Source organism: Odocoileus virginianus, chromosome 7 (genome assembly GCF_023699985.2).
Source record: "Odocoileus virginianus isolate 20LAN1187 ecotype Illinois chromosome 7, Ovbor_1.2, whole genome shotgun sequence".
NCBI classification, from domain to species: domain Eukaryota; kingdom Metazoa; phylum Chordata; class Mammalia; order Artiodactyla; family Cervidae; genus Odocoileus; species Odocoileus virginianus.
The window spans coordinates 33,775,729-33,788,290 of NC_069680.1; the positions used below are offsets into that span (position 1 = coordinate 33,775,729).

The following is a 12,562-nucleotide window of genomic DNA, read 5'->3' on the forward strand; positions in this document are numbered from 1 at the left end:
TATAAAAATAAAAACAAATCTTTAATTTTACAATTTAAAAATAACTGTTATAATTAGTACAATAATGTTATAATAGTAAAATGTTTGTCATTTATTGCAAAATATTTTCAAAATATAAAATGATCCCTCATTCACAAATATACCTGAAAGCAGTGTTTTTGTTTTGTTTTGTTTTGTTTTGTTTTAAGTTGCTATCATTTAAATTCTTTATTCTTCAGTGATAGTATTTCCTGATTCACCGATTAGGCAGAGAATGATGAAAAACAGAGAAACAGAGATAAACACGGAGGTAAAAAATGAGTCTACCATCCAGGAGTTCATTCTGGAGGCGTTTCCTGCCGTCCAGCACTTGGGGAACCTCCTCTTCCTGGTGCACCTGCTGGCATACCTGGCTTCTATCATGGGAAACATGGTCATAATCATCATCACCTGGGCTGACCATCGCCTCCAGACACCGATGTATGTTTTACTGAGTGCTTTCTCCTTCTGTGAATGCTGTTTCATCACCACAGTTATTCCTAAACTGCTGTCCATCTTCCTTTCAGGAAGGCAAACAATTGCCTTTTCTGCTTGTCTCACACAAGCCTTCTTCTTTTTATTTCTTGGTGCAGTGATTTTCTATCTCATGGCAGTGATGTCGTTGGATCGATACCTGGCCATTTGCCAGCCTCTGCAGTATGCATCCATCATGAACCTGAGGGTTAGCTTCCTCCTGATTTCCTTGTGCTATTTTTTGTCCTTCATCTTAATCACTTGTCTGATGCTCAAGGTGTCCCAGTTACTGTTCTGTGGCCCTAATGTCGTTTCTCATTTCTTCTGTGACCTTATCGCCTTAATTCATCTCTCCTGCTCTGACACCAGATCTGTTGAAATATATTTCTTCTTTGTTACTTCATTTGTCATTCTACTATCCCTCGTTGTAACCATCATTGCATACAGCAACATAGTAGTCACAATCCTGCGACTGCCATCAGCCAAGGAGCGACAGAAAGCTTTCTCCACCTGCTCCTCTCACCTCATTGTCCTCGCTCTGATGTATGGCAGCTGTGTGTTTATTTACCTGAAACCAAAGCAGGTGAACAGGCTGGACTCCAACAGGGAGGCTGCCCTTGTGAACACGGTGGTGACCCCGCTGCTGAACCCTGTCATCTACACCCTACGGAACAAGCAGGTCCACCAGGCTCTGAGGGACACACTGTCTAGGGTGAGGTTGCAGAAATAGAGTTTGGAGGCTAAGTGGATCCTCTTGATCCTCTAGTTCAGTTTCCCACCATTGGCAAAATCTATTCTAGAGAAGCCGTCCACATGACGACCTAGCTTGTGCTACTTTCCAGCGGAATGGGCCCTGTCTTTATCTTGCAATTCAGTCTTGTGCCTGTGCTCAGCCGCTCAGTCATGCTGTTTGTGACCCAATGGACTGTAGCCCACCAGGCTCGTCTGTCCCTGGGATTTCCTGGGCAAGAATACTGGAGTAAGTTGCCATTTCCTCCTCTATGGCTTTCCAACCCAGGGATCAAATCTGTGTCTCCCGAGTCTCCTGCATTGGCACGCAGATTCTTTCCCACTGGGCCACCTGTGAAGGCTTGTTCCTTTCTTTGAAAATTTCATTCGTTCTCCAGGTTGCACTGATGGTATCTTCCTTGATTTTCTACTGGTTGGTCTTATACAAATTCAATTCAAACAACATTTATGGAGCAACTGTTTTACATAAATTATAAGATACAGTATCTTTAAGGTAATAATTAAAGTGTTGCCAATCAGATTTAATAAATGTCATTCATGATACATTCTGATGCTTTAATTTTCTGATACCTATGAAAAATAGATAGAACTGTTCTTTACCATTAGATATTCAGGTTTGAATTTTAAGAAAGAAATTTGTTTCTGAAAACTATGAAAAGTCATAGTACAAATTAATGTTATTTCATTAACTGAATTTGTTTATGTAAATGAATCTGCTATATGCTCACTGGCTCTTCTCTGGGTCTGTTGCTGTTAGTGTAGTAACAAATCAGTGTATTTCCAGGTGGTTAAGATGAGCTCTTCAGTTTATCATCTTTGGCTGTGTCAAACATTACTAATAAAATTTTCTTTAACTTCTTAAAACACAGACAAAAGCACATTTTTTTTCATATTTCTGTAACTTTATTATTTACAGCAGCAACTGAGAGAGTGTTTTATGGGATTTCCTAGCATAATAATTCTGGATGTTTGGTTAAAATCTACCCTGGCTGAAAAGGAAATAAAAAATGGTAATGTTAATGACATATGTAATTACTAAATAAGTCTAGTTCATATGGTTGGAAAAGCTTTTTAAAACCTGAAGATCAAAGGGGAACAATTAGGAAAATGCATGGAACTGCATTCTCTGGTGGGAAACTTTGGTCTACAATCCTGAGTGGCCACCTGCCCTATTACAGGAGAGGTAGGAGAATTAAGGTAAGCAAGTTTAAACCTGTGCACTTATTTTTCTCTAACTGATGTTGCCAAGTTCTGTATTCAACCGTTTGTTGAAAGGCAGATGATCCCAGTAGCAAATGCTTTCTTCTCATCTAAGAGATATTTTCTCTTTAGTGTGACCTTAAGGTGTGGGAGCTGCTTCCCTTAACATGTCCTCCATGTTAAGGTAAATTCTGGTTGACATTTTAGGTAGCAAAAACTAATAGAACTCATACTTAGAAAACTGTAAAAGGAAAATGAGTGCATTAATAATTAAAAAGTGAATTAAAATGGAGTCAGTTATTGTGTTTACAGGTTCACTGAGGAAGTGACTCCCATCAGAAAACAATAGGCCCTAGTGGAATTTAGGTTCAGTCACATCTGATACTGCATGTGCATGATCCACACTGGAATTTTAGTATGTCTGACTTGAGGGCATATCTTCCTTTTAGTTTGTTCTGAGGAAAAAAATTATATTTAAGGTGTAATCTCATTAGGAAGAATTTTAGACTGTCAAAAGAGTGTTCAGTGATTTAGATTTTTAAGTTTGGGAATGGTTTGATTATAAGCAGTCCTGGATGATGGTTTTCCAAGAACAGGTATGTCTATGTCACTCCTTTCTCCAAAGTAGAAATTAGATGGGTAATTTTTGAGCCTGATCTAAAGGTAGGGAACTCCTGTGAGTTCTCTGTACTGTTTTCTGTGCATTAGATAAAAGAGCCATTTCTACCAGTCTTCACAGATTTGATGTGGTCTAATTCACCAGTTTATCATCTTATAGATCATATGTTTGATATCAAGCCTAAGAGCTGCTTAGCCCTAGATTCCAAAAAATTTCCTCTTTTATTTCCTAAAAAAATTATTTTTGTGTTTTAAGTTTGTAATCCATTTTGAGTTAGTATTTGTATAAGCTGTCAGGCTTAGACTGAAGTTTTCTTTTGCCTGTGAATGTCTAATTGATCCATTACCATTTGTTGAAAAATTATCCTTCCTCCATTGAACTACTTATATATCTTTGTCAAAAATCAGTTGGGCTTATTGTTAAAGGTCTATTTCTGGTTTATCTATTCTGTTCCACCAATCTGTGTGTTTATGTCCCTACCAATATCACTGTCTTGATTTCTGTACCTACACAATAAAAATTAATACTGAATAATCACTCCTATTTTCTTTATTTTTCAAGATTAAAAAACTTATCATATGGCCCAGGCATTTCAATATAATTTTTAGAGTAAGTTTGTCTATGTCTACAAAGACTTTTCTGAGATTTTGTTGAAAACTGCCTAAAACCTGTTGATCAATTTAGAAAGATCTTATATCATCACTATGTTGAATCTCCTAATTCATAAACACTGTATGTTTCCTCATTTATTTAGGCTTCTTTGATTTCTTTCATCACAGTAGTCTAGTTTTCCACACATAGATTATGTACATATTTTGTTAGATTTATACCTAAGTATTTTATTTCCTTTGGAGCTATTATAAATGGCAATGTGTTTTACTTTGTTTCCACAATTTTATTGTTATTATATAAATATGTAGTTTTTCTTTTGTGTGTTGATCTTGCACCCTGTGACCATGCTGAAATCACTTACTAGTTCCAGTAATACTTTTGTAGTTTGCCTAGGGTTGTCCATGTAGATATTCATATAATTTCCCAACATAAACTGTTTTCTCTCTTTCTTTCCAGTCTTTATGCATTTTACTTCTTTTTCTTGCCTTACTGCAGTGGCTAGAACTTCCAGAGTTGTCATGTTCTCTATCTCAGAGAGGAAGCATTTAGTCTTTTAGCATTAAGTATGATGTCACCTCCATCTTTTTCGTAGATTTTTTTTGTCAAGTTGAGATGGTTTCTCTCTGCTACTAGCTTGCTGAGAATTTATTTATGTTTATTTTTTATCACAAATATGTGGGGAAGCACAAATCACTTCTCAACTTTGATGAAGAAGGTGTGGTTTTTCCTTTGGCATTCAGTTGGAGTAAGATTGGTACTGACAAAAATTCATTTTCTATTAGGCCACTGTCTTCTCAGTCTTTTGGCACAGGCTTTTTTTTTTTTCTTGAAATATTTTTAAAAATCTACCTATTGGCGATTCTATGCTGGAGGATTCTGCTGCACCCTGTCTGGGAAATATGAGAGGCAATAAGGAAACCCAGGGAAAGGACTGGCATGCTGTTCATCAAGACTGTCCCTAGGCAGTCCACTGCCTTCTTTCTACTCTTCCAGAATCTTTCTATGGTTCTTTGTTGTGTTATGTCCAGGGTATTTTAATTAAAGAAAGAGAACCTGGGAGAAATGGGTTACTTTACCTTGGTGAAAAAGTCCTTGATGAACTTCTGATAAATCAGTTATTTTGATGTGAAAGACATTACTCGTGCAGAAACCCATGTAAATTTAGATAAGGGATTGATTCACAGAAGAACCTTCATATTAGTGTGTGTGTGTGTGTGTGTGTGTGTGCACGCGCGCATGCGCGTGAGCACTCTGTTGCCCAGCCATGTCCAACTCTTTGTGACCCTCTGGACTGTAGCCTGTCAGGCTCCTCTGTCCATGGGATTTCCCAGGCAAGATTACTGGAATGGGTTGCCATTCCCTTCTCCAGATGATCTTCCCGACCCAGGGCTGGAACTGGAGTCTCCTGAGCCACCTGCATTGGCAGGCGGATTCTTTACCACTGAGCCACCAGGAAGCCATATTATTACTATGTACATGGGCATGCTTGGTCGCACAGTTGTGTCTCACCCTTTGTGACCCCATGGACTGTGGTCCACCAGACTCCTCTGTCTATGGGATTTTTCCAGGCAGGAATACTGGAGTGGGTTGCCATTCCCTCCTCCAGGGGATCTTCCCAACCCAGGGATCGAACGTGAGTCTCCTACATTGACAAGCAGATTCTTTATCACTGAGCCACCTGTGAAGCACCTATTGTGTATATAAATATGGACAAAAGCTTTGAATTTCTTCTAACTATACCACATGTTATAATCATTAAAGCTTTGTTTTGAAACTAGTAAAAAAGTTGTGAATTTTTGAAGAAATGAACTAGGTAGTAGAAGAAATTCAGTGTCTGATTTGAATTAGTCAGAAGTAGACCTGTAAGCAAGGATTTGAAGATGATTAGCTTATTTGAATGTTGATTCTATGAAACACCAGTCAGGTGGAGAGAAAGTGACATAGTGAGAACTGTGCTTCATCAAGCCAGTTACCATTCTAGGAAACTGAAATTCAGTCTCACTGTGGACTTCTGGGTGGTAGGATAGAACACCCTTCAGAGTTATTCAAACCAAGAGGAAAATAAGACAGAGTATGTATATAGCAAGTCTCCACCCAACATTGACTGAAGATTACTCATAAAAATAGTTAATCTCCTGCATTTCTGGCTTGTCCTGTGCATGAGAAATGTACCCCCACAGCCAGAAGATAGTGCTCTGGCAGAGTCTGCAGGATTTTTGCAGTAAAGAATCCATAGGATGCCAGTCAGGTTGAATACCAAGGTAAAATTTGTGGGGTTCTACTGGTGTCTTCAATTCATCCATCACACTACTTATATTCACTTGCCTACCACAGTGCAAGTAAGTGTAACCTGCCTATTACTTATTCTCCAATGTAATGGTTGGCCATGTTTTAAAAAAAAAATAAACCAGACTTACAGTAGGAAGATAAATATGTAAACTATGTTTCATGCTGCTGTCATTGGTCTCTTGGTCAAATAAATGTTACATCATGTCTTTCCATGATCATCCATATTAGATTTTTCCTTCATCCTTGACCAGCACAACTGCTGGCTTAATTTGCTTGCCCTTTAAATTAACATAGACTTTCATACCTGAGAGCTCCGAGTCCCTAGTCACCAAGTCCTTAACAGATCATAAGCATGACTGCTGTAGTTAAATTTACAATGTTATTACCATGGAAATAATGAGGAACATCCTAATGAATCCTATTAGTTTCAGGTATATTTCTTACTTCCTTTGTTATATCATAGAAGACTTTCTCTTTGTGCTTAAAAGGCCAATTATTATTGCTTATGTATGCTAACTGTTTTTTGCATGCTAGCCTATTGTCATGAGATATACTAAGTGAACTAGGTTTAGTGGACCTCTTCCTGGGTTTCCTTGTAGAAGCATTCCACAGCTCCCCCATCTAGAGAAATAGAACCTCTGTTACAGTAGAGCTTAAACTTGTGATTTTTGGAGACACAAACATCCCCAAGTAAAAATAAATGACCCAATCAAAAAATGGGCCAAAGAACTAAACAGACATTTCTGCAAAGGAGACATACAGATGGCTAACACATACATGAAAAGATGTTCAACATCACTCATTATCTGAGAAATGCAAATCAAAACCTCAATGAGGTACCACTTCACACCAGGCACAATGGCTGCAATCAAAAAGTCTACAAACAATAAATATTGGAGAAGGTGTGGAGAAAAGGGAACCCTCTTACACTGCAGGTGGGAATGTAAACTAGTAAAGCCACTATGGAGAACAGTGTGGAGATTCCTTAAAAATCTGGAAATAGAACTGCCATATGACCCAGCAATCCCACTCCTGGGCATACACACCAAGGAAACCAGATCTGAAAGAGACACGTGTACCCCAATGTTCATTGCAGCACTGTTTACAATAGCCAGGACATGGAAGCAACCTAAATGTTCATCAGCAGACAAATGGATAAGAAAGCTGTGGTACATATACACAATGGAATATTACTCAGCTATTAAAAAAGAAAGCATTTGAATCAGTTCTAATGAGGTGGATGAAACTGGAGCCTATTATACAGACTTAAGTAAGTCAGAAAGAAAAACACCAATACAGTATACTAACACATATATATGGAATTTAGAAAGATGCTAACAATGACCCTATATGCGAGACAGCAAAAGAGACACAGATGTAAAGAACAGTCTTTTGGACTCTGCGAGAAGGTGAGGGTGGGATGACTTGAGAGAATAGCATTGAAACATGTATATTATCATATGTGAAACAGATCGCTAGTCCAGGTTTGATGCATGAGACAGGGTGCTCAAGGCTGATGCACTGGGATAACCCTGAGGGATGGAATGGGGAGGGAGGTGGGAGGGGGGTTCAGGATGGGGAACACATGTATACCAATGGTTGATTCACGTCAATGTATGGCAAAAACCACTACAACATTGTAAAGTAATTAGCCTCCAATTAAAATAAATAAATTAATTTAAAAAATCCCCAAGTCAGTAAATTAATGAAATGGTAAGAATGGGCACTGCTTCTACCTCCTTGGTTTCAGATTCACACATTTTACCCTCAAGAGCCAGAATGTTATAGTGGTCAATGGTTCCAATGGTTTTGTATGCAAGGGAGGGTGTCATTCTCAAGCTAGCAAATGATATAGCCTTGATGCAGAATCTGAAGGTTGAATGCTGTATCTTTCCTATTGTGACCTGCTCATATTTCACCTGGTGTTGTCTCCCTAATGCACAGCTTGAGAGTCACGAGTAAAGTTTTATCTGGGTCAAAATGAGGACTGCAGCCCAGGAGACATCATCTCAGATAGCTCTGAGAAGCTGCTCCCAAAGAGGCAGGAGCAAGGTCAGTATATATGTGATTTTAGTGAAGGGAGAGTACATTCAGTCAAGCACATATTTTTCCAGAAGCTTTTTGTTAGTCTTGTGAAGTTTTCTGCTAGTTACAAGGAATAGTCATCAGGAATTAATAGCAGGAATTAACACAACATAGTAAATAAACTATACTTCAATGAAAAATCCATTATTGTCAATTAATGTAAAATCTATGGAGAAGATAGTTATGCATAACAAGGTAAATGTAACTTTGAGAAAACAGAGATTTTATTTTCCTGGAGCTGTGTAAACAGAGGTCATATGAGGTTGGCCACAGACTCTCCACCAGGAACCCTGTGGACTTCTACATTGGCTGGATGGAAACACATGGTTTTCTGAAACCGTCCACTCCTACTCTGCCATATTTATCTTTTTTGTGAATGCAATATTGTCTTAAAGCAAACTGTACTATGTTTTTCATTTAGATTTTGCTGGGAAGGAGGTAGCAGCATTTATTTTCACCCCCCTTTATCTTCTCTTCCAGATTATAGCAGCTGGAATCTGGGAAACTATATTTAAGGGCACCCCTTGCCATCAGGGATTTAATTCCTCTAATGAAAGGCATCAATGGATAGCTAGCAAGAAGGAGAAAGAGAAGTAGAGCCATTATTATTCCCATAGAAATTGTTGGTATGTGGGCAGCAAGGAAAATGGTACCCAAGATTCAAGGCTGAAGAATACTGTGTGCTTGTGATTCAACATTTAGCAAAATTAAAAACTCCAATTAGGGCTTCCCTGTTTCTCAGCTGGTAAAGAATCTGCCTGCAATGTGGAAGACCTGGGTTTGATCCCTGTGTTGGGAAGATCCCCTGGAGAAGGGAAAGGCTACCCACTCCTGTATTTTTGCCTGGAGAATTCCATGGATAGAGGAGCCTGGCAAACTACAGTCCCTGGGGTTGCAAATTGTCAGATGAGACTTTTACTTCACTTGCTAAGCTCCAATTAATCAGAATACCACTCAATCCCAAAATCAGCCCCAGTGATTTTGTGAATATATGGTCATAACATTTCAGTTAAAAACACTACTATCTTCTAGTGCCCTCAGGTAAACTTATTGATAAGTGGCATATATACATGTCTTACTATGTGCTATACATAACTGATCTAATGTTTCACTTAAAGCTGATGCTCCCTTGTGAGGTTTCTCTTTGTATGATCTACCCATTAATGTAAATGGGGTATTAAAATCTCCTGCTATTATCATGTTGCTGTCAATTTCTCCATTTAGGTCTGTTAATAATTACTATGTGTATTTTGATGCTCCTGTGTTAGGTGCACGTATATATTATAAATGTTATTTCTTTATGGATTGTCCTCTTCATTACAATATATTTTCCATCTTTGTCTCTTGTTGCATTCTTTGACTTGAAGTCTATTTCATCTGATATGAGTATGATTATAGCTGCTTTCTTTTGCTGCTCTTTGCTTGGAGTATCATCTTCCATACCTTCATTTTCAGCCTGTATTTATCTTTAGAGCTGAGAAGAGTCTCCTGGAGGCAGTTATCATTGGTTTTATTGTTTAATCCATCCAGCCACTCTGTGTCTTTTGATTGATGAATTAAATCCATTTACATTTAGGATAATTGTAATATGAGAACTTAATGCTTCAATTTTGTCTTGTTTTCTGATTATTCTGACTCCATTGTTTATTTTTCCTTGTGATTCTATTTGCCATTTCAGTTTGATGGTTTCTATGATGTTTTTCTCAGTTTTTATTTTTTCATGTTTCATGATTCTGTTCTTGATTTTTGTCTTGTGGTTACCCTAAGGCTTATATAAAAAGGTTTCAAAGATAAATTACAATAAATCACCTATTAGAGTTCCATTCTAAGAGTGCATTCATAAGTCCAATTTGTTCTTAAGTTTAACAAGTTTAACCAGGTACCCAAGTAACACAATCGGCTATATAATAGTGTACTGTAATAGACTTATAAGGCTTTCTCCACAAATAATTCATAACAAACAGACAAGCACAAAAAGTAAAGAAAACATTTTTCTTCATTTATTTTTATTCATTGGAGGCTAATTACTTTACAATATTGTAGTGGTTTTTTGCCATACATTGACATGAATCAGCCATGGATTTACATGTGTTCCCCATCCAGAGCCCCCCTCCCACCACCCTCTCCATCCCATCCCTCTGGGTCTTCCCAGTGCACCAGCCCTGAGCACCTGTCTTATGCATCCAACCTGGGCTGGTGATCTGTTTCACCCTTGATAGTATATTTGTTTCAATGCTGTTCTCTCCGAACACCCCACCTCACCTTCTCCCACAGAGTCTAAAAGTCTGTTCTGTACATCTGTGTCTCTTTTTCTGTTTTGCATATGGGGTTATCATTACCATCCTTTTAAATTCCATATATATGTGTTAGTATACTGTATTGGTCTTTATCTTTCTGGCTTACTTCACTCTGTATAATGGGCTCCAGTTTCACCCATCTCATTAGAACAGATTCAAATGCTTTCTTTTTAACAGCTGAATAATATTCCATAGTGTATATGTACCACAGCTTCCTTATCCATTCGTCTGCTGATGGGCATCTAGGTTGCTTCCATGTCCTGGCTATTATAAACAGTGCTGCAATGAACATTGGGGTACACGTGTCTCTTTCAGATCTGGTTTCCTTGGTGTGTATGCCCAGGAGTGGGATTGCTGGGTCATATGGCAGTTCTATTTCCAGATTTTTAAGGAATCTCCACACTGTTCTCCATAGTGGCTGTACTAGTTTACATTCCCACCAACAGTGTAAGAGGGTTCCCTTTTCTCCACACCCTCTCCAGCATTTATTGCTTGTAGACTTTTGGATTGAAGCCATTCTGACTGGCGTGTAATGGTACCTTATTGAGGTTTTGATTTGCATTTCTCTGATAATGAGTGATGTTGAGCATCTTTTCATGTGCTTGTTAGCCATCTGTATGTCTTCTTTGGAGAAATGTCTGTTTAGTATTACTTTACATCATTACAGTAGTTTTTGTTATACATTGAAATGAATTAGCCATGGATTTACATGTATTTCCCATCCCAGTCCCCCCTCCCACCTCCCTCTCCACCCGATACCTCTGGGTCTTCCCAGTAGTTCTTTGGCCCATTTCTTGATTGGGTCATTTATTTTTCTGGAGTTGAGCTGGAGGAGTTGCTTGTATATTTTTGAGATTAACCCTTTGCCTGTTTCTTCATTTACTATTATTTTCTCCAATTCTGAAGGCTGTCTTTTCACCTTGCTTATAGTTTCCTTTGTTTTGCAAAAGCCTTTAAGTTTCATTAGGTCCCATTTGTTTATTTTTGCTTTTATTTCCAATATTCTGGGAGGTGGGTCATAGAGGATCCTGCTGTGATTTATGTCAGAGAGTGTTTTGCCTCTAGGAGTGTTCTCCTCTAGGAGTTTTATAGTTTCTGGTCTTACATTTAGATCTCTAATCCATTTTGAGTTTATTTTTGTGTATGGTGTTAGAAAGTGTTCTAATTTCATTCTTTTACAAGTGGTTGACCAGTTTTCCCAGCACCACTTGTTAAAGAGTTTGTCTTTTTTCCATTGTATATTCTTGTCTCCTTTGTCAAAGATAAGGTGTCCGTAGGTACGTAGATTTATCTCTGGGCTTTCTATTTTGTTCCATTGATCTATATTTCTGTCTTTCTGCCAGTACCATACTGTCTTGATGACTGTGGCTTTGTAGCAGACCCTGAAGTCAGGCAGGTTGATTCCTCCAGTTCCATTCTTCTTTCTCAAAATTGCTTTGGCTATTCAAGGTTTTTTGTATTTCCATACAAATTGTGAAATTATTTGTTCTAGTTCTGTGAAAAATACCGTTGGTAGCTTGATAGGGATTGCATTGAATCTATAGATTACTTTGGTCGTATACTCATTTTCACAATATTGATTCTTCCAATCCATGAACACAGTGTATTTCTCCATCTGTTTGTGTTCTCTTTGGTTTCTTTCATCAGTGTTTTATAGTTTTCTATGTATAGGTCTTTTGTTTCTTTAGGTAGATATACTCCTAAGTATTTTATTCTTCTTGTTGCAATGGTGAATGGTATTGTTTCCTTAATTTCTCTTTCTGTTTTCTCATTGTTAGTGTATAGGAATGCAAGGGATTTCTGTGTGTTAATTTTATATCCTGAAACTTTACTATATTCACGGATTAGCTCAGGTAATTTTCTTGTAGACTTTTTAGGGTTTTCCATGTAGAGGATCATGTCATCTGCAAACAGTGAGAGTTTCACTTCTTCTTTTCCTATCTGGATTCCTTTTACTTCTTTTTCTGCTCTGATTGCTGTGGCCAAAACTTCCAAAACTATGTTGAAGAGTAGTGGTGAGAGTGGGCACCCTCGTCTTGTTCCTGATTTTAGGGGAAATGCTTTCAATTTTTCACCATTGGGGATAATGTTTGCTGTGGGTTTGTCATATATAGCTTTTATTATGTTGAGGTATGTTCCTTCTATTCCTGCTTTCTGGAGAATTTTTATCATAAATGGGTGTTGAATTTTGTCAAAGGCTTTTTCTGCATCTATTGAG

General features: G+C 38.0%; 1 protein-coding gene across 1 annotated transcript; it reads left to right on the forward strand.

Moving 5' to 3' along the window:
• The first annotated feature begins 253 nt into the window (after positions 1–253).
• On the forward strand, positions 254–1,222 carry LOC110123978 (olfactory receptor 6C74-like). The gene has a single exon (XM_070469829.1). The coding sequence runs from the start codon at positions 254–256 to the stop codon at positions 1,220–1,222; it is 969 nt and encodes a 322-aa protein (XP_070325930.1).
• The last annotated feature ends 11,340 nt before the right edge of the window (positions 1,223–12,562 follow it).